This window comes from Apium graveolens, chromosome 4, assembly GCF_009905375.1.
Source record: "Apium graveolens cultivar Ventura chromosome 4, ASM990537v1, whole genome shotgun sequence".
NCBI classification, from domain to species: Eukaryota; Viridiplantae; Streptophyta; class Magnoliopsida; order Apiales; family Apiaceae; genus Apium; species Apium graveolens.
In genome coordinates, this window is record NC_133650.1 from 298013828 (window position 1) to 298037776 (window position 23949).

The window sequence follows — 23949 nt, forward strand, 5'->3', positions numbered from 1 at the left end:
TGGTGCTTCTAGTCATATGTGTTGTAACATTAACCTTATGACTGATATTTCCTTACTTCCCAAACCCATACATGTTGCTTTACCTAACAGCCATTCTATACTTGTCCACAAAGTTGGTAATGTGCATCTTACTCCCACACTGTTTATCAAGGATGTACTCTTCATACCATCTTTTCATTGCAATCTGCTTTCAGTTAGTAAACTTACTCAACAGTCTAATGTTAGACTCATCTTCACCTCCTCTAATTGTCTGATCCAGGTTCAGGACCAGTTGCATATCTTGGCAACTGGTGTTGAATATGGCGGCCTTTATTACTTTCCTTGTGCTCCTACATCTGTAATAAGTAGTGCTTTACATATTACTACCTGTAATTCCTATGTTCCTACTTCTGTTGCTCAAACTAGTTCAAATACTTCAAAATTGTGGCACTTGCGTTTAGGACATGCATCTCAAACTGTATTGAGTTTTATTCCTTGTGTAAAACACTCAATTGCTTGCAATGAATGTCCAGTTTGTCCCAATTCTAAGCAATCTATGTTATCATTCTCTCGAAGTGATAGTCATGCTAGTCAAATTTTTGAACTCATACATATGGATGTCTGGGGTCCATATCATGTTACCACTACTCATGGTTGCAAATATTTTTTAACGATAGTTGATGATTGTTCACGAGCAACTTGGACTTTTCTTATGCCTAGTAAGTCTGATGTGTTCCAACATTTTAAAGCTTTTTCTATGTATGTGAATAATCAGTATAAGACACAAATCAAGATTGTTCGCACAAATAATGGTAGTGAATTCATTAATCATCAGTTTTCTCAATTTATATCAAGTCTTGGAATAGTTCATCAAACTGCCTGCACCTACACTCCCCAGCAAAACGCCAGAGTTGAGCGTAAGCACAGGCATTTACTTAAGGTAGCAAGGGCTTTTAGATTGCAATCTGGACTTCCTCGACGATATTGGGGTGACTGTGTTTTAGCTGCAACCTATATTATCAATTTGTTGCCTACACCTTTACTCAAGAACAAAAGTCCCTATGAAATATTACATAACCGAGCTCCTGATTATAGTACTCTCAAATGCTTTGGGTGTTTATGTTATGCTTCCTATCATTCCACAGATAAGTTCAATAATCGTGCTATCAAATGTGTGTTTCTCGGGTATCCTTTTCAGCAAAAGGGTTACAAATTACTAAGACTGGATAATCATACAGTCTTTGTAAGTCGACATGTGAAATTTCTGGAACATATTTTTCCATTTCATAGTGTGACAGATGATCCGAAATCTACAGAAGTGACGCCATATGATTCTTATTCTTTTTTGAATTGGTTAGATACTTCTTCTTCTCTCGACACCTCCGTTACATCAAATGACGTCAATACTTCTCTTACGGGTTCTCTCGTGTCATCAGAATCTTCAGACGCTACTTCACCTATTCATGGTGACTCGGTTGCATCATCACCTCCTGCTCCTCAGTGTGCTTCTCATCCTGTGACATTACCTGTTCGACAGTCTACTCGAAATAAGGTTGTACCTAGTTGGTGGAACGATTACCATATATCATCTCCAGCCTTCGCAAATTTTGCATTGATTGATCATGGAGCCTATGACCCTGATGATCAAGTTCTCCATGCTTATTCCGCTTCAGTCATTGAGCCTACCCACTATTATCAGGATGTTAAAGATCCTCTTTGGGTTCAAGCCATGGAAAAAGAACTCATTGCCCTGGAAACAAATAGTACCTGGACACTTACTACACTACCTCCGGGAAAGAAATATGTTGGATGCAAATGGGTTTTTAAAGTAAAATACTTACCAAATGGTCAAATCGAGAGATACAAAGCACGTCTTGTGGCAAAAGGATACACTCAATCTGCTGGAGAAGACTACAATGATACATTCGCGCCCGTTGTTAAACTAGTGACAGTTCGAAGTGTTCTTGCCATTGCAGCTGCCAAAAATTGGTTTGTTGAACAATTAGATATCAACAATGCCTTTTTGCACGGTGACCTCTCCGAGGATGTGTATATGCAACTTCCTTTAGACTATAAAGTTGTACCTGGCACTCGGTTAGTCTGCAAACTAACGAAACCAATTTATGGTCTAAAATAATCTTTACAAGAATGGTTCACTAAACTCACTACTTCCCTTATTGCTGCTGATTATACACAATCTCTTCTTGATCCTTCGCTTTTCACATTTCGAAAGGGACCCATTTATTTGGCAGTCGTTGTGTATGTCGATGATATTCTAATTGCTGGTAATGATATGTCATCCATACAACAGTTGAAGGACCTTCTCCATCAGCAGTTTACTATAAAGGATCTTGGTCCTGTTAAGTATTATCTTGGCTTGGAGGTTAAACGCAATTCCAAAGGGATTTTTCTTAGTCAACAAAAGTTTATTAGTGATCTACTTTCAGTTGCTAATTTGTCTCAAGCTAATTCTCTTTCTATTCCCATTGATCCCCATATCAAATTATATGATACAGATGAGTCTGGTGCTCTTCTTTCTAATGCTACGTCTTATCGTGCACTGATTGGAAAGCTTCTGTATCTCACCACAACACGACCATATGTTGCTTTCCCGGTACAATTGTTGAGTCAGTTTCTACATGCCCCTTGTGTTAAACACATGGAAGCTGTTCATCGTGTTCTTCGCTATTTGAAGCTGACTATGTCACATGGCTTATTCTTTCCTTCGAATAATCCTTTACACTTTTAAGGATTCTCTGATAGCGATTGGGGAGCTTGTCCTCTTGATCGTCGATCAGTTGGTGGTTATGCTTTTACCTTAGGCCCAGTTGTTATCTCATGGCGGTCTAAGAAACAGGCCTTAACCTCTCGTAGCTCTACTGAAGCAGAGTATCGGGCTCTTGCTGATGCATCCTGTGAAGTCATATGGCTCAAGCAATTATTAACTGAATTAACTCTACCCATGACTGGTCCTATTGATTTGTTTTGTGATAACAAATCTGCTCTCGACTTGGCTGCTAATCCAGTTTATCATTCTCGTACCAAACACATTGAAATTGATTGTCATTTCATTCGAGAAAAAATTGCTCTTGGTTTAGTGAGAGTTCTTCCTGTTGTATCCATGCTTAACTCTGCAGACATTTTAACTAAAGGTCTTGGTAAAGTGCCTCATTGGACTTGTTGCTCCAAATTGGGACTTACTTGCTTCCATTCGTCTCCAATTTGTGGGGGGGCTAACACGACAGGCTTACTAGACGACACAGATGATGCCTCTGGTTCTCACAAAGGGGGGAGTATTAAGACACAATTAGCAGCTTCAGCTAAAACAGCACAACCTATGCAACATAAACTTAGATTAGCCTTTAGCCAAATAAAGCCTTATGAGTATGACAACTAAGCATGGCTTGTATAGAAGTAGTGATGCATAATTGTACTATATATATAGAATAAACAGTCTGGCATTGTAACAACTTAACTGAATCAATACATATTTTACATTCCTTCTTCTCTAAGCTTGTAAACACAGCTTTAATGGTGACATAATATGAGTGTTGTTCATAATTTAGTGGTGGGGATCTTGGTAGGTAAATCAAACCCACCATACCCCTTGGTTTCCATTTCATTCTCATTCTCATACCCTCCATTCCCATTCACGATTCTCATTCCCATGATGCATCCAAACGCCTTCGATGTCTCCACCATGGTGTCCATCAGTCTACCTTAATAACCCCATGAGCTGACCCCCTCAAGGCATGCTCCGATAATGATCTTTTCTGAGATTTTTCAATGTTGAAAAGTGAGCCAAAAGAGGTTAATTGAACACTCCTAACTGCATATACTATAACGCTCCAGTAATTCTTAAGCCATTCCTCCTTCTCGAGCATCTTCGCAAACAAATCGAATGTAGTTTCCTCATCTGCTTCTCAGAAATAAATATCTTGATCATTACTTTTAAGGCTTAATGATCTTTTTTAGTCTTCAAATTTGCATCAATGTAACCATTAGCTCATGTGATTCAAAAACGTTTCTTCTCTTAGAGTACTGAAAATATATAATTTTACCCTTGGATCGGGGAAAAAAATAATCTAAATCAGCATGTCCAAAACTTCTGCAACTACTGTTATGACCAAAACTCGACATGTGTATTTTTTATTAGGTTTTTGGTGATGGGGCCAAAATTGAGGAAGATTATTGAGTTAAATCAAGGTTTGATGGAAGGGTTGTTGGTCTAAGGATGCAACATTATCAAGAGGATGCATCAATAATTGGAGGTTGATAAACAAGATTGGTTGATACTGGACCATAAGGACGCGTCATTAGGCAGATGCCGTATCCTTTGTGAAAAGCTGGGGGATGTTCACGAACAGGGCGAACAAGAAGAGCTCGATTCGTTAAGAACTCGACCTCGAACTCGAACATATAAATTTGTTCGTTAGCTCGAGTCGAGCTTTGAATATGTTCGTCGTGTTCGGCTCGAGTTCGGCTCGTTAAAAGTCGAAAATGTAATATTTTCAGAATATTTTAATAACCATTGCCCCGTTTCTAATATTTTTTTGATAAAGACCATTACAAATATAAATAAAGGTCTTAAGCAACTGCCAAAAAGATACATAAAATATCTCCAACTATCAACATTCTTTCGATGCTTTTAGATTACATTACAAAAAATTTAAAACGAAAATAAATTTTCATAGCAAGTTGCAGCAGCTTGATCCCACCTCCAACATGAACTTCATCAACCTGTGCATCATTTAAAAATCAAATAAATAAAACAAAAATTATAAACTAGAATAAACTGGATCAAAGTATAATACATGTTTCAAATACCCTTCAATTCCTCAATTGATATAAGCATTCCACTTTTTAAAGTACGGATAAACAAATTAAAAAAAAATAGGGTGCTATGAAATGTTGCAACATAAATAGAAATATCTTGACGAGAAAATCCTTAAAATTTGTTATTCTAAATGATAAGTGGATATGCGTGAACCACACAAGCAGTGCATTCTCCAACTCTTAACTGCATCACAAAATAATTAGGATGGGCAGTGCCATTACGCAACACTGTTGCTAGACTCAACAACAGGATCATTTTATTGAGTAATAATCCCCGGTGTTATATGTCATTTATGTGGTTATTAATATAAATCAACTACACTGTTAAAAGTCTGAAAAGAAAAAAAATGGTGTAATAATAGAAGCACAATTTGAACCAACATGCTAAAAATGCCATAGCTACTAATTAACTAGCAGGGAAAAATGCAGTGTGATCACAATAGTTATTGAGCTAAGCATGGGGATAATTAAATCCAAAATAAAAATACTGATAAGCATTCCACTTTTTAAAGTACTGATAAACAATCTACTACATGGAACTGAATTTAACTAGGTAAATTGCTCATAGTTCAATCATAACTAGGAAACTGTGCATGCAATGAAAAATGAACTACAAAAAATGATAGTAAAAGCTACTGACCTTTTGGTCCTCAGCCATACTGCTAGCAAGCTCCTAATAAGCAATGTACAAAAGATATGCCGCCTGTAGGAATAAATAAATAAATGTACAGTTTACGCAGCTTGATTTAAGGAAATACTTTATCTCTTTAAAATAGCTCAAGCGAATCAGGTGTATTAATCAAGCCACCGAGTTAGTGCAGTGGCTGAGATAAGGAAGCAAAAAATAACAGACCTATTATATGTGATCAGATACAGCACAAACAAAAAATAAAATGCTACATACCCTTATCCTTTAATCCAATTGTATAATAATCTCCTTGTCCTCCTCCTGTGAACATTTGAAAAGTTCAAATGGAAGCATGTTAGACTAAAAACATTTTTATTATTCATTCAAACTCATTTAAATTATAAGGAATACAAGTTCACCTGTTTCAATTTTTTCAGTCCATACAATTCACGAACCCAGTCTGCTCCGTACAACAAAACTTCTACTATTTCAGGTTTTAACCAAGAGCGATGCGGTTCAATCACTCTACCACCAGCGCTGAAGGTCGACTCTGAAGATATCGTGCTAATAGGAATACTCAACACATCAGATGTCATTTTGGACAGAATTGGATATTTTGCTGAGTTTTCTTTCCACCAAGAACATTAAATTTTGAACTTGGAGCGATAATTTTCTCACTCAAGTACTCCTCCAGTTCTGACTTTGTAGGCTCAAGTATACCGCCACTCTCTCGAATAAAACTCTCATAATCATTGATTCCTTGAGGTGTTTCACTTTGTTCAATAATAAAATTAGCATCAGAAGAAGACACCCCAGATTCATTCCTTTCTTTATTATCATCCTTTTCTTCCCTGCAATAGTCAAAATACAAATCATTCAAGACATTCGATAAATAAGACAGATTTGTTTTAGCATCACTTGCAATCGGATAAAGAGTAGGAAAACAAAAAGCTGAAAGTTTCATTTTAAACCGCGGATCCATGACGACACCAATTGACATTACCAAGTTAGTTTCCCCCCAATATTTCTCAAATTTCAATTCCATTTTTCGCGCCATCTCTCGAACATGCATATTTGGATCAATGGCCTTTTTGTCTATTATATGCTTGAACCTTCTTATCTCTGATAAAAACAAATTCAAAGTTGAATAACCTGTTCCAGAAACAACCTTCGTGACATCAGAAAATACCTTAAAAAAGGAGCACACTCCTTCAACTTGCTCTCAGTCCTCCGCACCTGGTACATACTCTTTAAAGACTGGATCAAAGCCTGGATCAGATGTGCTATATATAAGAAAAACATTCTTGAACTGAATAGCACATTCCAACATATTATATGTTGAATTCGAGAGTGTAGAAACATCCAGAATCAGCTTCTTACATTTCAAACCTAATGACTTAGAAATTTCAGCAAACTTAATTCTGCGACTTTTCGAGGCTGCTATATACTTAACCCCATCCCTAACTTTATCAACTATATCTTCAGTTGGGTTTAAACCATCTTACACACATAAGTTCAATATGTGTGCGCAACAACGAACGTGAAACATCTTTCCCTCAATAGACAATGACCTTCTAGCACTAAAAGTTTATTTTAAATACCGTAAAGCGACATCATTCGTAGCTGCATTATCTACCGTCAATGTCCCAATTTTATCAATAATCCCCCATTCACCCAAACACTTAAACAAAGCTTCTGAAATTATAAATCCGCTATGTGGGGGAGGGACATTACAAAAATTAAGGACCCTCATGTTCAAATTCCAATTGGAATCAATCCAATGACCCTTGACAACCATATAACCAATTTTCTGATGTGAGGAAGTCCACATATCAGTTGTTATATTAATCTTTCTAATATATTTAAACATTTCTCTTACCTTTTTTTTTCTCAATTTTATAAGTACTGAAACAATCTTTCCTCACAGCATGCCTACTAATTTTCTTCCAAAACGAAGTAGCTGTTCGCATAACTTTATCAAACATAAAACTCTCGACATGTCTAAACGGTAATTCATTTACTAAAATATAATGAGAAATAATTTTTCTCATTTTAACATGATCATACTTGAAATTACCGACTGTTACCTCTGATGATTTCGCATCGATTGGCTGAAACTGAAGTAGTGCTTGACTTGTCTGTCCATTTTCTTTTCGAGATTACTCGGCTGTATCCTTTGTGGAAAGCCATCAGGGATTGTTTTCTTTATAGACTATTAATATTATTTTCATATGATATGTAAGATTATTAGAAGAATTCCCTCCCAGGACATACTTTGGGAGGGGGGATATCTATGGTTGAAGAGTAAAGATGTTGTCTTGTACCTCTCTGGAAAAAAGACGAGTCCTCTATCGAAGGCCTTTAGGGGTTTACATTATGATTAAAGAACTCCTTATTGGGATAAACGCTGGGAGGGTGGTTTCCATTGTTGAAAGCCTTCAGGGGTAATTCTATGTATTGAAGTTCTCCTTTTATAGTCAATGGGTGGCTTCATTGAGAATGTTGGGTGAATTATGGTGTGTGTTATGGGACTTCTGTCCCTGCTATCAACATGAGTCTCATTAGGGAATTTCAGAGTAATCTTGCACTTTGCACCCAAAAGCATGAGATCATTTGTCCTTAGGGCAGTGCAAAAAACCGTTTAAATCTGAAACCGAAATCGAATATGCTAAAAACCGTTAAAAATCGATCCGTAAAAAACCGAACCACAACCAAAATCGAAAAACTAAAAACCGAAACTGAATATCGATTTCGGTTTCGATTATAAGCGGAAATTGAACTGAAAAAATGCGAACTGATCCGATACTTGAAATATATTTATTAACTACTTTTTTTATATAATTTATGTCAACTTATATATAAATATATATATATATTATAATTTATCTTACATAAATATTTTTGTTTAGGCCTAACACAGGTTATACGGTCTGTGTTTGCCAAGTATGTACATTGTCCAATGTGTATTATTTTGCTTGTTTTTCCCGAGACTACTGTACCCTGTTTTGCATTTGTATCTGGGGAAACATGCAGAGACAATAGACTAGTTCTCACCTTTCATGTAGCTTAGGAAATTTTAATATAACAAACATTAATATATAATATATGTTTAATACCTTTTTAATCAAAAAAATATGTTGTGCCAAATTTTACTCAAATTTTGTTATTTATAATTGACGCAGTTTTAGAACCGAAACTGAACCGATAATAACCGATCCGATATTTTTATAACCAAAACCAAACTGATGGTTGCGGTTGCGGTTTTGGTTTTAGATTTTAAAAACCGAGGGTACGCGGTTTCGATTTTAGCCTAAAATTGAACTGATCCGCCCCGCGCTCTCCCCTAGTTGTCCTGCTATTTGGTGGGTGCTTCTGATTTGGAGGAGAAGGACGCGTCCCACATTTGGGGTAAGTCATGACAATACCGGCAACTACTTTGGTCAAGGAGACAGTTGGAAGCGGTTAGTGTCGGCTCCTAGGGTGGGTCGATGCCATATCTATGAAGTCCCTAAACTGTAGTTAAGCCTTGTACCTTTGTGACTAGGCCTCATCGTCGGACGTACCTAAAGCTAGTCGAACTCAGTTTATTAGATTCTCATAACGGACCTCGGAATGGGAAACCTAACCCGTATATGTGATAACCTGGGTCAAATTCAGAGCCTTTTTGAAACCGGGTCAAGTCCTGATTCTGAAATAACCTGAAGCCTACTAGCCCAAATGCAGCCAACTTGGATAAATAACAAGCCTACCACAGGCCCCCAAAAGATCATGATTTGTTGATGCACATAGTAATAGTACTTTTCCCTATAAACTGAACAAAAGACCCAAATCTTCTCGATGTGGGACTGAGGTGTTACAAACTCCCCCAATTAAACTTCAGACGTCCTCGTCAAGACTGAACAAACAGCCCATAGGTCTGAATCGTTCCTCTCTAGCCATTATGAGATAATACCGGTTGGCTATGTATCCCAACCTTCGGATGTGTGTCCATTGTGGGATAATACCAAGACTTCGTGTCCCCTCCTCCGGCAACTTGACGCATCAAGCTTTCGAGAGTCGACCTTGATACCATATGTGATAACCTGAGTCAAATCCCGAGCATTTTTTGAATTCGGGTCAAGTCCCGAATCCGAGTCCGAAATAAGCCGAAACCTACTGGCCCAAATATAACCAACTTGGGTAAACAATAAGCCCACCACAGGCCCCCAAAAGATTCATGATTTGTTGGTGCCCATAGTAGTAGTACTTTGCCTTATAAACTGAACTAAAGTCCCAAATCTCCTCGATATGAGACTGGGGTGTATAGTGTAGGTTTCTTGTTCCCCAAGAAACTACGTTCTCCGCTAGACTCATCATCCATACCATGTCCAACAAGGTACGATTTCTCTTCTCAGAAACTTCGCTCCATTGAGGGGGTTCTAGGAGGAGTAATCTGTGATACAATACCACACTCCTTCAAAAAAACCTTTAAATTTGAGGCTTAAGTATTCTCCTCCACGGTCTGATCGTAGAACTTTTATACTTTATCCTTTTTAATTTTCTACTTCGGCCTTATATTCTTTGAACATTTTAAAAGAATCGGATTTGTTCTTCATAAGATACACATATCCATATCTATCGATAAATGTTATGAAGTAGTAAAATCCACCCCTTACCATCGTACACATTGAACCACATAAATCACTATGTATAATTCCTAATTGTTCGATGGCCCTTTCACCTTATCCGTAAAAATGAATTCTCACCATTTTTCCAATGAGACAAGACTTGCATTCTTCGTATGATTCAAAAACAAAAATATGCAAATAACCATCTTGATATAACTTGGAAATGTGTTTCTCATTTATGTGGCATAAACGACAATGTACGAAGTATGTTTGATTTGAGTCAGTCATCTTAATACATTTATTTCTATTTACATTATAGCCATGAGTATTAAGATCAAAAAACATATAAACCATTAAATAAATGTGCAATCCCATAGGTAACATTATTCAAAGAAAAGGAAAAACTATTGATCTTAATCAAGAACGAAGATCCTTTTTTGTCCAAACAAGAAACCTACAAATTGTAGACACGCAAAAACAGTTCTCAAGTTCTAAAATAAGCCAGGTGGGCTACGATAAATGATAAGTCCATGCAGCCAAAATAACGACCTTTGCTCCATTGTCAACGCGTAAGTCGACTTCTCCCTTTGCCAATGTCTTACGTCCCTACGATTCCTGAATATTTATACTAATGTGTGAACCACATCTAGTATCTAAGACCCATGTTGTAGAATTAGAAAAATTGACTTCTATAACGTAAATACTTGAATCAGATCCTCAAAAAAGTGTGATAGTTTATCTTCCAATGACCTGATTCAGATCTCATCCTTTTCTTATCTTTTCATTTACCCTTTTCTTTGGCACTCCCCTTAGTCACCATCATAATGGAAGCATAGGATGCCTTCTGAATGTTGGTCTCGACAGTTATCAACATAGCCAACATTTTGGTATGTGTCTATTGGTTCTCATCCTTCAGAGAGTGTCTATATCATCCATGTTGTAATTCATTACAAATTGAGCATAGCAGTTGTTCAAAGATTACTTAGCTATTGTTCAAATATTTCTTAGTTGTTGTTCAAAGATTGCAAGATAGATCTATATGGGCTTCCAGACCAATCGCGGAACCCAAAGTAGCAAAGTACTCCATATATCCAATCATCTTTACGACATGCGGTCCAACCAGATCACGATCACCCTGTTTGCAAGCATATAAAGATTTGCTTGCATCGAACCTTTCATGATGATCCTATACTTCAAAAATATGTTTAAGGTGCTCAATCATAACATAAGAATTCATATGATCATTTTGCTTCTGAAGCTCAGGACTCAAATTCACTAGCATCGAATAAGTGACATCTGTGTCATCATCAATATTCTTCTGATAAGCATTCTGTTGAGTACATGATGCATACATGGAGCTTTCGCTCCTGTCCAAGGACTATCCTCGGGTTCCTTTTTCAATCGAGGAAGTTTGTTCCTGTCAACTTATCATTGTCAAGTACTGATCTCATATAAAAGTTATTTGAGTCATTTTTCATTTGATATATATAATGTTAAAGTGCATAAAATGAATTAGTCTACGGATAATCATTAAATTATGTTTAAGTAATTATTCATATCTATTCACAATATATGTCTCCCACTATTTTTATCAAATCAATAACCCTAATTATTAATTCGGAAAAAATATCTTCTATATCATTTGTAGTGAGTCAAGATCCATATTTCACCACGTCTTAGTTCATCTTTGGCTTTACTCATAAAACATGATTATTTAGGTAGGCCATTTTTGTCAATTATCTCAACTATATAACTCTTGAATAGTTTGGTGGAACAACATTTATTCATATATATCTAATAAATCTTTCTAAATTTCATGCCTCTAAGTTTACAATAGTCAAAAAGTGTCACTATACTTCAACACGCCTTCCCACAATAGATGGTAGCCCTTCACTTTGACGAACCCACTTCTTATCGATTTGGGTGTTGATGCATGGACACATTGGAAGTCATCCAAACAACTTAATATTATATTTAGGGTTTTGTTATTATTATAACGATAATGATACCATCATAAAGAGATTCCCAGGCTTTCATTGAATAAAATACTTCAAATCAATATTCATCAATGGTTTGATTTCCATGTGAAGAAGTCACATTGGTCTCGCTGAAAAACCACAACATTACAAGTTCGATGAACTAGCTTTTGACAAAATTGCCTCATGCAGAAAAAAAATCATATTTTATTCAGTGTTTCTTAAACAAGAGATTCTCATGATCGTTTGTTGATTTTAAAATCTTGAGTCATTTCAAATTTTATCTTATTTAGCAGGCATGGCACGGGTGTCGTATTTAATAAATACATCATTAATCTAATTAAACATGCATCATAAAAACTACTATACACATACATTCATGACATGTGTGTGTTTGTATAGTGCAATAAAGTAACATGGTTAGTTATGGCTTCATCCTATGTGATCTTCATCAAGCTAATAAAAAAGATCTGAGTCAATCTAAGGTAATAAAATTAAATACAAGCTAATTATTACATATCTTCTTTCTTGAGATGTCTCCTTTGTATTGCTTCCTTAAATGACCTCCATGGGACTGCGCTTCCTTGATCTTTAAGTCTTCATGTCTTCATGTAAATTACATTAATGAAATATAAAAACTAATCTAATGAACTCACAATAATAACTCGAGTTACATTCGAGATTTATCAATTAAAATATCAAAACTGACATTCAAACCGTATTTGAAAATCATTAACCTAAGGGTCATAAGTCATAACCATCCACAATGTTCAATTATCACTCAAGAACATGTTAAAACACGTGATTTGATCTTAACCTATCATAGCTTTCTTGATCTAATCATAAAAATCGAAGATGAGAAAAATCAGAATATTCAGAATATTATAATAAAAATGGTAAATCAAGGGTTACTAAAAAGCACTCAATCTGAATCGTGGCGCGATTCCCTTTTCGAAAAGTTATTATGGGCCCAAAATGGAGTCCGGGAGGTTTTAATTATACTAGTACCTTTTTATTATTTCCGTATCTTTATGTAAAATAGAAAACTATCGGAATAATTTTGAAACTGAATCTGATCGTTTTTGCCTCCCTGTATCATGTATCTAATACATATAGACTGTTCACCATCAACAAATTGTGTTCACAGTTTATACAAAATAACATGTTTAACATGCAAAAACACATACATAAGGGTCATGGCAGATTGTATATATGATATCATCATAAAATCAGTAAACACATAAATAAATTAAACACTTTTCGTAAGTAGATCTAATGTCATTGAAGGGTTTCGAGGCATAAAACACAACAGAAACTGTGATTAAAATGTATAAAATAAGATTTTTCAAAATCCTACACAGGATCCATGCAAAAAATATATATTTAATTCGTAGAACATATGTTTACCTTTTGATTTTTACGAATTGGTTGATTACTGAAGATCCTAACTTTAATCTCGATCACCACGTATCCCATCCCTCCTTGAGCGATCTTTACCGTAGAGGTATCCATACGGAAGCTTGAACGGAGAAGGCGTGTACAAGTGCCAAAATTCGGACATGCTCTCTCCCTCCCTCCCTCTCTCTCTCTCTCTCTCTCTCTCTCTCTCTCCCTCCCTCCCTCCCTCTCTCTCTCTCTCTCATCTTAAATTGTTAGGATTTTTTTGTTTTTATCTATAAAAACATAACCTTAATTTTAGGCTTAAAAGATTCTTATATAAAAAGCCCAAACGGTCCTAACCGTAATCCAAGTTAGAGTTTTATAAAATCCGAAATTATGTTTATTTAATAATTAAGTCTAACTCAATTATCAAATAACAATTGAATTTTTAATTTAATAATATAAAAATTCGAAATTCATTTATCCCATTAATTAAGTCCAACTTAATTAATAATGAATAATTTCAATTTTCTATTGAATTCAAATCCGAATAAATATTAAATATTCTTCCAAGCTTTTTTTGTGTGACCCTATAGGTTATTATTACGTTAAAAATAATTTTATTATCTCAAATTAAAATTATAAACAATAAGCAGAATCTAGTAATACATCATTGCTGCCCGTGTAATAATAATTAAATCGGTAATCGATTAAATTTTTCGTAAATAATGTATAGTGTAATATAATCTCTTTAACCATATATTATTGATTAAACTAGAGTCATATAACGTGTCATCCTCATCATAGTATAATCTCGGTTTTGTTGATCAATGAGTAGACTATCATTAGAAATCAATATTTGAGCGTGGTCAGACATTTCATTGTCCAGCTAAAAAAAGGCCAATAACATCATTTCTAAAATTAGGAGTGTTAAATCCTTTATAGATCATTCATATTTCTCATATAATTCGTAATATACCTGAAGTAAACTTTTATTATTACCAGGTCAAATATAACTTTTAATGTAATCAAAGTACATTTAATTTTCGTATAACAATATAATGGTTTTAAGTCTAAGGACCATTACATTATTATCACTATGAGAATTACATATGACACTACAAACATGTGAAATCTCACATTGGGTCTATTCAGCACCATGTATATTTAAATGTGCATGTATTTTTTTAATTTAGTATCACTATACCTATGATCAAAGAGATATCATCATCAGTCAACAAACACACTAGTATTAATCCATTATTATTGTCCCTTAATAATAATAACACTCGATCATTGATCTTTAGAAATATTGATACTATTCTCATAATCTCATTTCTAAGTCACGTACTTAGAGATATATAATGCATAACATATTCCAAAGATATTTATTAATCTAACATTTATATCATAGTAGACTAAGACATAATAGATTATCCAATGAATAATCGATAGAACACAAACATTAATAATCCAAATATCTTAAACTAAAACGTAATAGTGTTATTTTTAGGGTAGAAACACGAACAATTTTGTGAATAACAATGAAAACATATGAGGTCCCCACTGTGTAAATGCATGTTGTGGTTTATTAGATGGGTCCTATATAATATTTTATCAGTTTAACCGAATGAGAATATTGATACCTTCAATGCACCAGCAGTTAACACAACTAATACTCACGGAGTCCAAAGATAACAGCATTTTAAGCTCGCTTTTTCGAACAATGCATGTATACAGAGCGCTAGACAAACATTACTTTATTAAAATAGTTTGGAAAGATTTGAGTTGTATGTCATGCTAGCCCATTCTTCAAATGCATTACTCGTTTGCTAATGTAGGGCCAAACTTTCTATATGTACTATTTTGGACTTTTCAATTAATTTTGCCAAAATGACGAGTACCCTGAATTTTAATATATTCCTATTAATTAATAATTATTTGGAAATTTTTGAAGATTGTTTTAATTTTTAATTCTGCATCGGGTGTGGCATAGTTGAGGTAAAATCTCGGAAAGTTGATTTTAATTTGGTTGATTTAAGTTAATTTTCCGACAAGACTTTCCAGTAGGGCTGTTCACGAACCGAGTCGAGCCGAGTTTTGACCGAATCGAGTCGAGCTTTATTTTTTCTGACGAATCGAGCCAAGCCTAGCTTTCTTATCGAACATAAAATTTTGTTCAAGCTCGAGCCCGTTAACTAACAAGCTGAACACGAGCTTGTTCGCGAACAAAAATGAGCCGAACCGAGTTGTAACCGAGCAGCTAGTTAAAAATTTAAAAAAATTCAACCTTTGTTGGCCCAACCCAACTTATTTAGCCTAATTATCAAAATATATTTAGGTTGAAATCATACCGTCCATTCTCTCCTAATCTCTTTAGCCCCCTTTCATATCTCCAAAAACCCTAAATTCCTAAATCCCATTTGATTTAGTAAAATAAATTCCTAATCTCTTGTTTGTTATATTTTTTTATTTTAATGATGAGTTTTGTATGTATATTGTGTGGTGAGTTTTGTATATATATATATATATATATATATATGTGAGATTTGATTTTGGATTCTGGCTGCTCGTCTTAGTTGGTGTTTTGGTGATATTTTCGGTGGGAAAGTAAGGCTCGGTAACGAGCACTACTCTGGAGGTCGGAAAGTAAGGCTGATTTTGTATGTATGTATCTGTGGCTATAATTCTTATCAAAATATTCTGAAAATGTTGTATTCTTTTCGAGTTTTAACGAGCCGAGCTCGAGTCGAACGAGTTCGAGTCGAACATATAAGGCTGATTTTGTATGTAAGTATCTTGTGGCTATAATTCTTATCAAAATATTCTAAAAATGATGTATTTTTTTCAAATTTTAACGAGCCGAGCTCGAGTCGAGCGAGTTCGAGCCGAACATATAAAAGCTCGGCTCGAACTTGTTCGCGAACAGCCCTGTTCGTGAACAGCCCTATTCGTGAACAACCTTACTTTCCAGAATTCACAGAATTTAAAAATTTATAAAAATAAGAAATTTATTAAAATTCATTATTTTCCAAAATCTAAAAAGTCTTCAAATTTAAATTTATTGACTGAATATCGTTAAATATTAATTAATTTTTTGAAATCCTAATTAAATTTTATCAAATTTGAATAAATATTCAAATTTCAATTAAAAACACATATTATCTTAAACATCTTTATTTTTTAAATCCAAAAAATCATTCAGAATTCTAGTTACATAGTGTGGTCGAAAAAATGACCAAATTACCAGATATTTGAATGCGTTATACCCAAAATTCCTACGAGCGGGAAATTCGTCCAAAATACCCACTATACACGCATCGTTAATATGTGTATACTCTACGATGTATTGTATTGTTCTGTGTGATGGCTAGTTTGGACTGCACTTTCGAGTATATCATCATATACAAAGATTGGGCCGCACTTTATATGTGTTCACGTGCAAATCTGCATAAAAAATATGACTGAATGGGTTTCAGGCATGACCAGGAAAACAGTAAATCCATATTTTAAGTTAATAACTTAATAGTAACTATATTAATGTATTAAAATAAAAGCAATGAAAGGTAATATAAAAAGTAATATGAACTGTACACGTGTTACTCACGAGTATAAGACCCTTAAGCATGTACTTAATGCGCAGTCTAAATGTATATGCACGGTAACAATGCATATACTTTAAAAATAATGAAATATTGTATCTCAGGTGCACACTACATGCACTATTTCATTCATATTCTCGGCCACACATTCATAAAATACGTATTCAGTAGCAATTTTGGGCGGCCAACCGTGCTAATAGGTATTTTGGGTTTTCGATTTGAAAAAAAAAGACAATTTGGACTTTCACCCAATGTAGAATGACAATTTTGAAAATAAGCTGGGTATATCTCTCTCTTCATGCACTTATTTATTTAGTTCATTATATAAAAAAATTAATTAATAAACTGGAAGTTCTACAACCAAATTGAACTATACATCTCTTTGGGAATCTCACAAGGGTAAAATTTAAGCAAATCTTCGTAAAAATGTTGACTTAAATTAAAACTGAGAACCTTATATAACAAAACATAATTGACAATTCAAACTATTATAATACCATGATTCATAATAGGGTGATTTGAGCTTTTCTTATAATTTCTTATTTATAATTTACGCAACTGATAAATGCAAAATAAGGTAGAGATTTTTAAAGGGATTGAAGTAATCATATCCAATTTTAATAGATGTGTATCTTATTATTAATTTTGTTTCTTTATAAAAAATATGAATAAGATGACTATTTTTTTAATATCTACAATGTTATTATTGGACATCTTAACAAATATAGTCAAAATTAGTTAGATCGTAAATCGCTTCAAAATTCTTACTTTATCCAATTTTATATTGTTCAAAAGGAGATGGTCACATTTTTTGGGATCTCTCTTTTACAGCATATAAAATTTCTAGCATTTTCATTGATATAATCTATAATGGGTTCTCATATGTAACCCCTATAAATTTATATCAACTAGTTTCTTTCTAGTTAGATATCAAAATATCAATTATCCTAGACAAAAATCAAAATACTACTAGATATTCAAGATATCAAAAATCAAAAATCTTACGAGATACTGATATCATTGACTAAATATTTAAGATATCTATTATCTTTCGATAAGAAATCTTACTAAATATATATCAGAATATACAATGTACATCTGAAATCTTTATAAGAACCCATATTAAAAAATTGTAATCATTTCATAGGAAAAAAAAGAGAGAAAGAATTGACAAAGAAGTGGTGTGTGGTGCATAGCCATGAGTAATATAAAAGTATATACAAATCTATATATACTTATTACAATCATAATATATTCTTCAATCTCATACACATCTAAAGCTCAACGTAGAAACGAGTATGTTAACAATTCGATACCCGCTATGTACGTGCTAGGTGATTCCTTAGTAGATGTGGGCAACAACAATTACCTACGGTTATCCCTTGATAAAGCCGACTTTTCTCATAATGGCATCGATTTTCCAACCGGACCTACTGGTCGTTTTAGCAATGGAAAAAATACTGCTGATTTTATAGGTAACTGACACGCGCGCCCACACACACACACACATGTCTTATAAATTTATATGCTAATATGAAGTTAGGATTCAATGCCCGTGTTAACTTTTATCTTTAACTCGAATGATGTTAAAATTATATTTTTTGGTCACCGATTATTGGTCAAAAATATGTATAAATTGTTGTATTTTAAAATTAAAAGAGGTGTACAAATGATGGGAAAATGGTTCTTGTTGATTTATGACATTGAATATCTAGTGAACTCTAGAGAAAAGAGAGTGAGAATGGCGAATCGACTTGCATGTCTCTCGTTATCCTTCTAGCATATTCTTATTTGATTTTTTTTAATTAAATTACATATTTTTAATAATACATAAAATGAAATTGAGATAAATTATATATTAAAATTTATATTTAATTAATAATTAGAAACAATGTTTAAATTTTAATTACCTTAAATAATTCCTTATTAATGAGTAATATATATATATATATATATATATCTTTAGTTTGACCAAAAACACTAAAATACAAATTAGTTGAAAGGGCCCGCAAAGCATTAATAATTTATTTACTTTCCCTTCAACATTATTTTAAATTTGCTTCTTTGTGATTAAATGTTTGATATTGGTATAGACTGAAATACTTTTTTTATTTCTTTTTGGATATTATTATTTAGATTAGATTGTTGTAGTTATAATAAGTTATAACTCTTGTATACGTGTTGAAAATTCTACTTTCTTTAAATTTATTGTTGCATGGTTAAATATTCATCTACTTTTTACCCAAAAAATTGAAAGTATTAGTGAATTTTGTTGGAAAAGGTGTTTTATTTTTATAGATGTCTTTAAGTTTTTTATGAATAACTCAAATTATTTAAATATGTAATATAAATAGAAAAATATGATTCTCCTTGCAGCTGAAAAACTGGGTTTGCCAAGTCCTCCAGCATATTTATCGTTATCTGATCCCAATATCAACAAGACAATACTCACCGGTGTTAGTTTTGCCTCCGGAGGAGCTGGTATTCTCAATGGCACATATTCAACTTTGGTAAGATGTTATGTCATCTACTATTTTTTAATAGTTACATGTGTCTCAGTTGCATGCATAGATTTAAAATTTCTTAGACTTCTTATATCGTATACACTGATGTATTAAATATTTGTGGGCATAAATGACAGAGACAAGCCATTTCTTTGTCAAAACAAGTGGATTACTACACAAATGTATATAAAATCTTAATACAAGAACTGGGATCTGATGCCACTCAGCAACATTTATCAAAGTCTCTTTTTATCATTGTCATCAGAAGCAATGATTTAAAGAGGTATTTCTACGACTCTGGAATTAGTAAGACTATTACACCACAAGCCTATGTAGACTCCATGATTTCAAGTATCAATGAAATTTTAAAGGTAAATAAAATTAGTATTTAAAAATATACATAATACAAAATTTTAAATTCGTTATTCTAAAATTTTATAACCACTTATAGCTTACCATGTGAATTTTTCAATGTGTTAGCAATTATATGGCCTTAGTGCACGTAAGTTTATACTTGCTGGAGTTCCAGTGGTAGGATGCACTCCAAAGGAAAGGATTCAAAATGAAAAATTAACATGTCACGAAGAACTGAATTTTTGGGTTATAAAGTACAACAATGGCCTTAAGTCTTCATTGGAGATGTTCAAGTCTGAGTTCAATGATACAAACTATTCTTACTTTGATACATACAGTGCTTTGGCTGACTTTATTCAAAATCCAGATAAATATGGTACTTTTTACACCTTATTCATTTATCATTTCCTTCATAAAAATTATGACAAAAATCTAAACATTCATGTCCGATAAGATTCAAATACTAATTTTTAATTAATTAATATCAAGAAGAAGAATGTGTAAACATCACTAGTTTAACTTATTTTCGTCGAATAATAATAATAAGTATGCATGTAATTAAATATTTTTCAGGTTTTACAGAGGCACAATCTGCTTGTTGTGGGCTTGGAAAGTTAAGAGCCAATGTGGCATGCCTACCAATATCAGAATATTGTCCAAACAGGGATGACCACGTTTTTTGGGATCTTTATCATCCAACACAAAAGACTGTTAGCATGTTCATCGACATGTTTTATAATGCTTCACAATATGTAACTTCTACCAACATAAGCCAACTAGTTTCTCTTTAATACCATTGTAATATTAACAACATGAAATTTTTAAACCATCCTCGCAAAATTTCAGTCGCTTTTATAGTAATACTGGAAAGACGGAGACTTGATGTGTGTATGCTATTTTAGTTGGATTCATGAAAACATGAGCATTGTTAGAGTAAAGATCTAATAAAAATTGCACGTTATAATTTATATAATACTCATATCTTGCGTATACCTTAGCATGGGTCATACAATTTAAGAGGAAAAAATGATATTAACATGTTTAAAAGGTGGCTTTAATATTCAAATAAAATAATATAGTAAATTATTCATTTTTTAATTTGATAGATGCGAATTCCAAATTTATCAAATTGACATTTTCACACCCGGGTACGTCACTTTATCTGTATCAAGTTTATTTGAATTAAATTTGAAATATGTAAAATAAGGTTGTAAATGCATCATGATGTTATGTATGTAACTTATGATATGAATAAGCATTTAGAATACTAATTAACTTGTTACTATATATTAACAAATATGTTAAAACTAATGAGAGTCGCCTAATGTGGCAAAAAATTTCCATCAACTATACATAAGAATCAACATATATGACACGAGTCACGCATACACAAAAAAGTCACCAAATATAACACGAATACATAACAGATATTTAACAACATTTTTCAAAATTTAAAATTCAAAAATAAAATCTACAAATATAACTAATAATTAAAAGATTCTTTAAGTTTCGAATTTAAAATTATTAAGTAATAAAATAATATATGTTCAATCACTCAATTATTAATAAATTATTTGAACTTTACAAAATGTTACATAATTATTTTATTAATTTTTTTCTTTCACTAAATGTGTATTAAAAGAGGATGTGTATTAAAATAGACAGAAAGTAAATCTCCAAATGAGTTGCAATATTTAAATATTTATTCACTACAAAAACTAAACTACAACCTCCTACCTATTTCAAAATACGAACATTTCTAGCTAATTAAAAAAATGATACGCATCTCAAATTTATGAATTTAAATTATCAAGAATTATATCAAATGTTAATACTATTAATAACTGCAATCTATCTATAGATCTACATATTATAATATATATACATATTGATGTGCAAGACATGCATGTATAATAACAAAACCAAGTCATATTGACAGCCCTAAGATTAATTTGTATCATAATCAATATTTGTATTCTTTAATTGTATTCCTTGAGTCTGTAAAAATGATTAGTAAATTAGTCTGGGGAATTTTTCTGTGAAAAGTTTCAAGCTAAGGAATAAACTCTGGAAGAAGATCAAGTCATGATCATGCCCCAGAGAAAAGATGTAGAAGCTTGGAGTTGAATAATGTTGTTCTATGAAAAATGTTCTAAGTTAAGATATCGACAAGTCACATATCAAGGTATATCGAGAAGTTCAAAATGACTTGTAGAGAAATCGTTCCAGAATGACTTGTAGAGAAGTCCAAAATGACTTATAGAGAAGTCTCAGAGATATCGACAAGCCAAATGAAGATGTAGAGAACTGGAGATTTTGACAAGTCAAATGAAGATGTTGAGAACTGGAGATATCGATAAGTAAATTTTGGATGTAGAGATCTTATAGATATCGGCAAGTCAATTCTGCATGCAGAGATCTTAGAGATATCGGCAAGTCAATTTCTCATATAGAGATCTTAGAGATATTGATAAGTCAAATGGTGTATATAGAGATCTCAGAGATATCGACAAGTCACCTCTACATGTAGAGATCCCAGAGATATAGAAAAGTCATTTCACATATGGAAAACTGGAGACCTCTACAAGTCAAATATGCCTATAGAGAACTCAAGATATCGATAAGTCATTATACTTATCGATATGTCACTTCACTATAGAACAATTGGAGATCTCGACATACTATCTCAAATTCAAAATACAGGCAAGTTCAAGATTACCAGTCAATAAATAATTCATTCACTGAATTGGAAAGTCTACACAAGTAGCTTAAAGAATACAAGATCAAGGGCCAAGATTCACTGAACGAAGGGTTGTCACAAACCTATAAGATTCTGCACAGATTTACTAAGACCAGAAAAGGAAATAGACAAGGTTGCTTTATAAATTGCTTTAGTATATTTTTAGTTCAAGTTTTGTAAACCCGTTTTGCCAGTCTATAAAGCATGCACAGGTCCTTAGTTTTGAAGTAATAAACAGATCTAGATTTTCTTGTATTCTCTCAAGATAGAAGCCGAGTTCTTAATTTTCAAGAAAACGGATTAAGATACCAGTCTTGGAAGTAAAATCTGAAAGTAAACAGATAAAGATCTTGGAAGGATGAGTGCTAAAAAATTAAGCAGTATTAAGATACCAGTCTTTGACAAGACCAACTATAATTTATGGAAAAGAAAATGATGATGTTCATAAGGATGGCCAATCCCATGTATATTCAAATCCTTAAAAATGGACCATTCATACCTATGGAAAGGGTTCCAGAAGTCACTGATGGAGATATGGTCATACCAGCTCATTATGCACCTAAAGATCCCTCAACATACACAGAGCCTGAAAAGGAAAAGGTTGCACTGGATAGTAGTTTACAGCTCATACTAATTGAGTCACTTGATAATGTGATGTACAATAATATTATCAACTGTGAATCTGCTAACTAGATCTGGGAGAAAAATGAAATTATGTGTGAGGGTACAGAGGAAGTCAGATCAAATCAAAGGAGAATAATGGTGTCTCAGTATGAGGGTTTTATGGCTAAACCTAAAGAAGGAATTTCTGAAGTTTTTGAAAGATTTAACAAATTGATTAATGACTTGCAACTTCATGATAAATATTATGAAGCTGAGGAGGTTAACCTAAAATTTTTGTTTACCCTTCTTAACCATCTTGAACAAAAGATATCTGCTATTAGAGAAGGAAGAGACTTAAGAAGAATGATATTGGAGGTCTTATATGGGATTTTGAAAACATATAATCTCGAGATGTTGCAAAGAAAGTCATTGAAGGCAAACCAAAAATATGTGGTTGATGGATCTAGTGCCTTAATGGTCAATGACAGTTCAATGCTTGAAGATGAATAAGAAGCTCAAACTCCAGTCACTCATGTTGTTGAGCAAAAGAACATGGAGCCCCAGAAACAAGTCATATTGGAGCTAGAAGATGATGAATATTACACCCTTGAAAAACTAGATGAGATGGATCAATCAATGGATTACCTTGCTAGAAAATTTTCTAACATTAGGATGAAAAAGCCAAAGTACTTTAAGAACAAGGGACAAACCTCAAACAAAAACAACTGGAAAGGAAAAAC

General features: G+C 33.3%; 1 protein-coding gene across 1 annotated transcript; it reads left to right on the plus strand.

The window, feature by feature from the left end:
* Positions 1 to 18206: 18206 nt before the first annotated feature.
* Positions 18207 to 20657, plus strand: LOC141719882 (GDSL esterase/lipase At5g55050-like). Its single transcript, XM_074522246.1, has 5 exons — positions 18207 to 18483; positions 19385 to 19518; positions 19650 to 19883; positions 19993 to 20242; positions 20440 to 20657. The coding sequence occupies exons 1-5, from the start codon at positions 18207 to 18209 to the stop codon at positions 20655 to 20657; spliced, it is 1113 nt and encodes a 370-aa protein (XP_074378347.1).
* The last annotated feature ends 3292 nt before the right edge of the window (positions 20658 to 23949 follow it).

Excerpts from the sequence above, each read along its gene's own strand:
- LOC141719882 (XM_074522246.1), top strand. The coding sequence starts at position 18,207 with ATGAGTAATATAAAAGTATATACAAATCTATATATACTTATTACAATC. Across the intron at positions 19,519-19,649 it reads ATGGCACATATTCAACTTTG|AGACAAGCCATTTCTTTGTC; the intron begins GTAAGATGTTAT and ends CATAAATGACAG. Across the intron at positions 20,243-20,439 it reads TCAAAATCCAGATAAATATG|GTTTTACAGAGGCACAATCT; the intron begins GTACTTTTTACA and ends AATATTTTTCAG.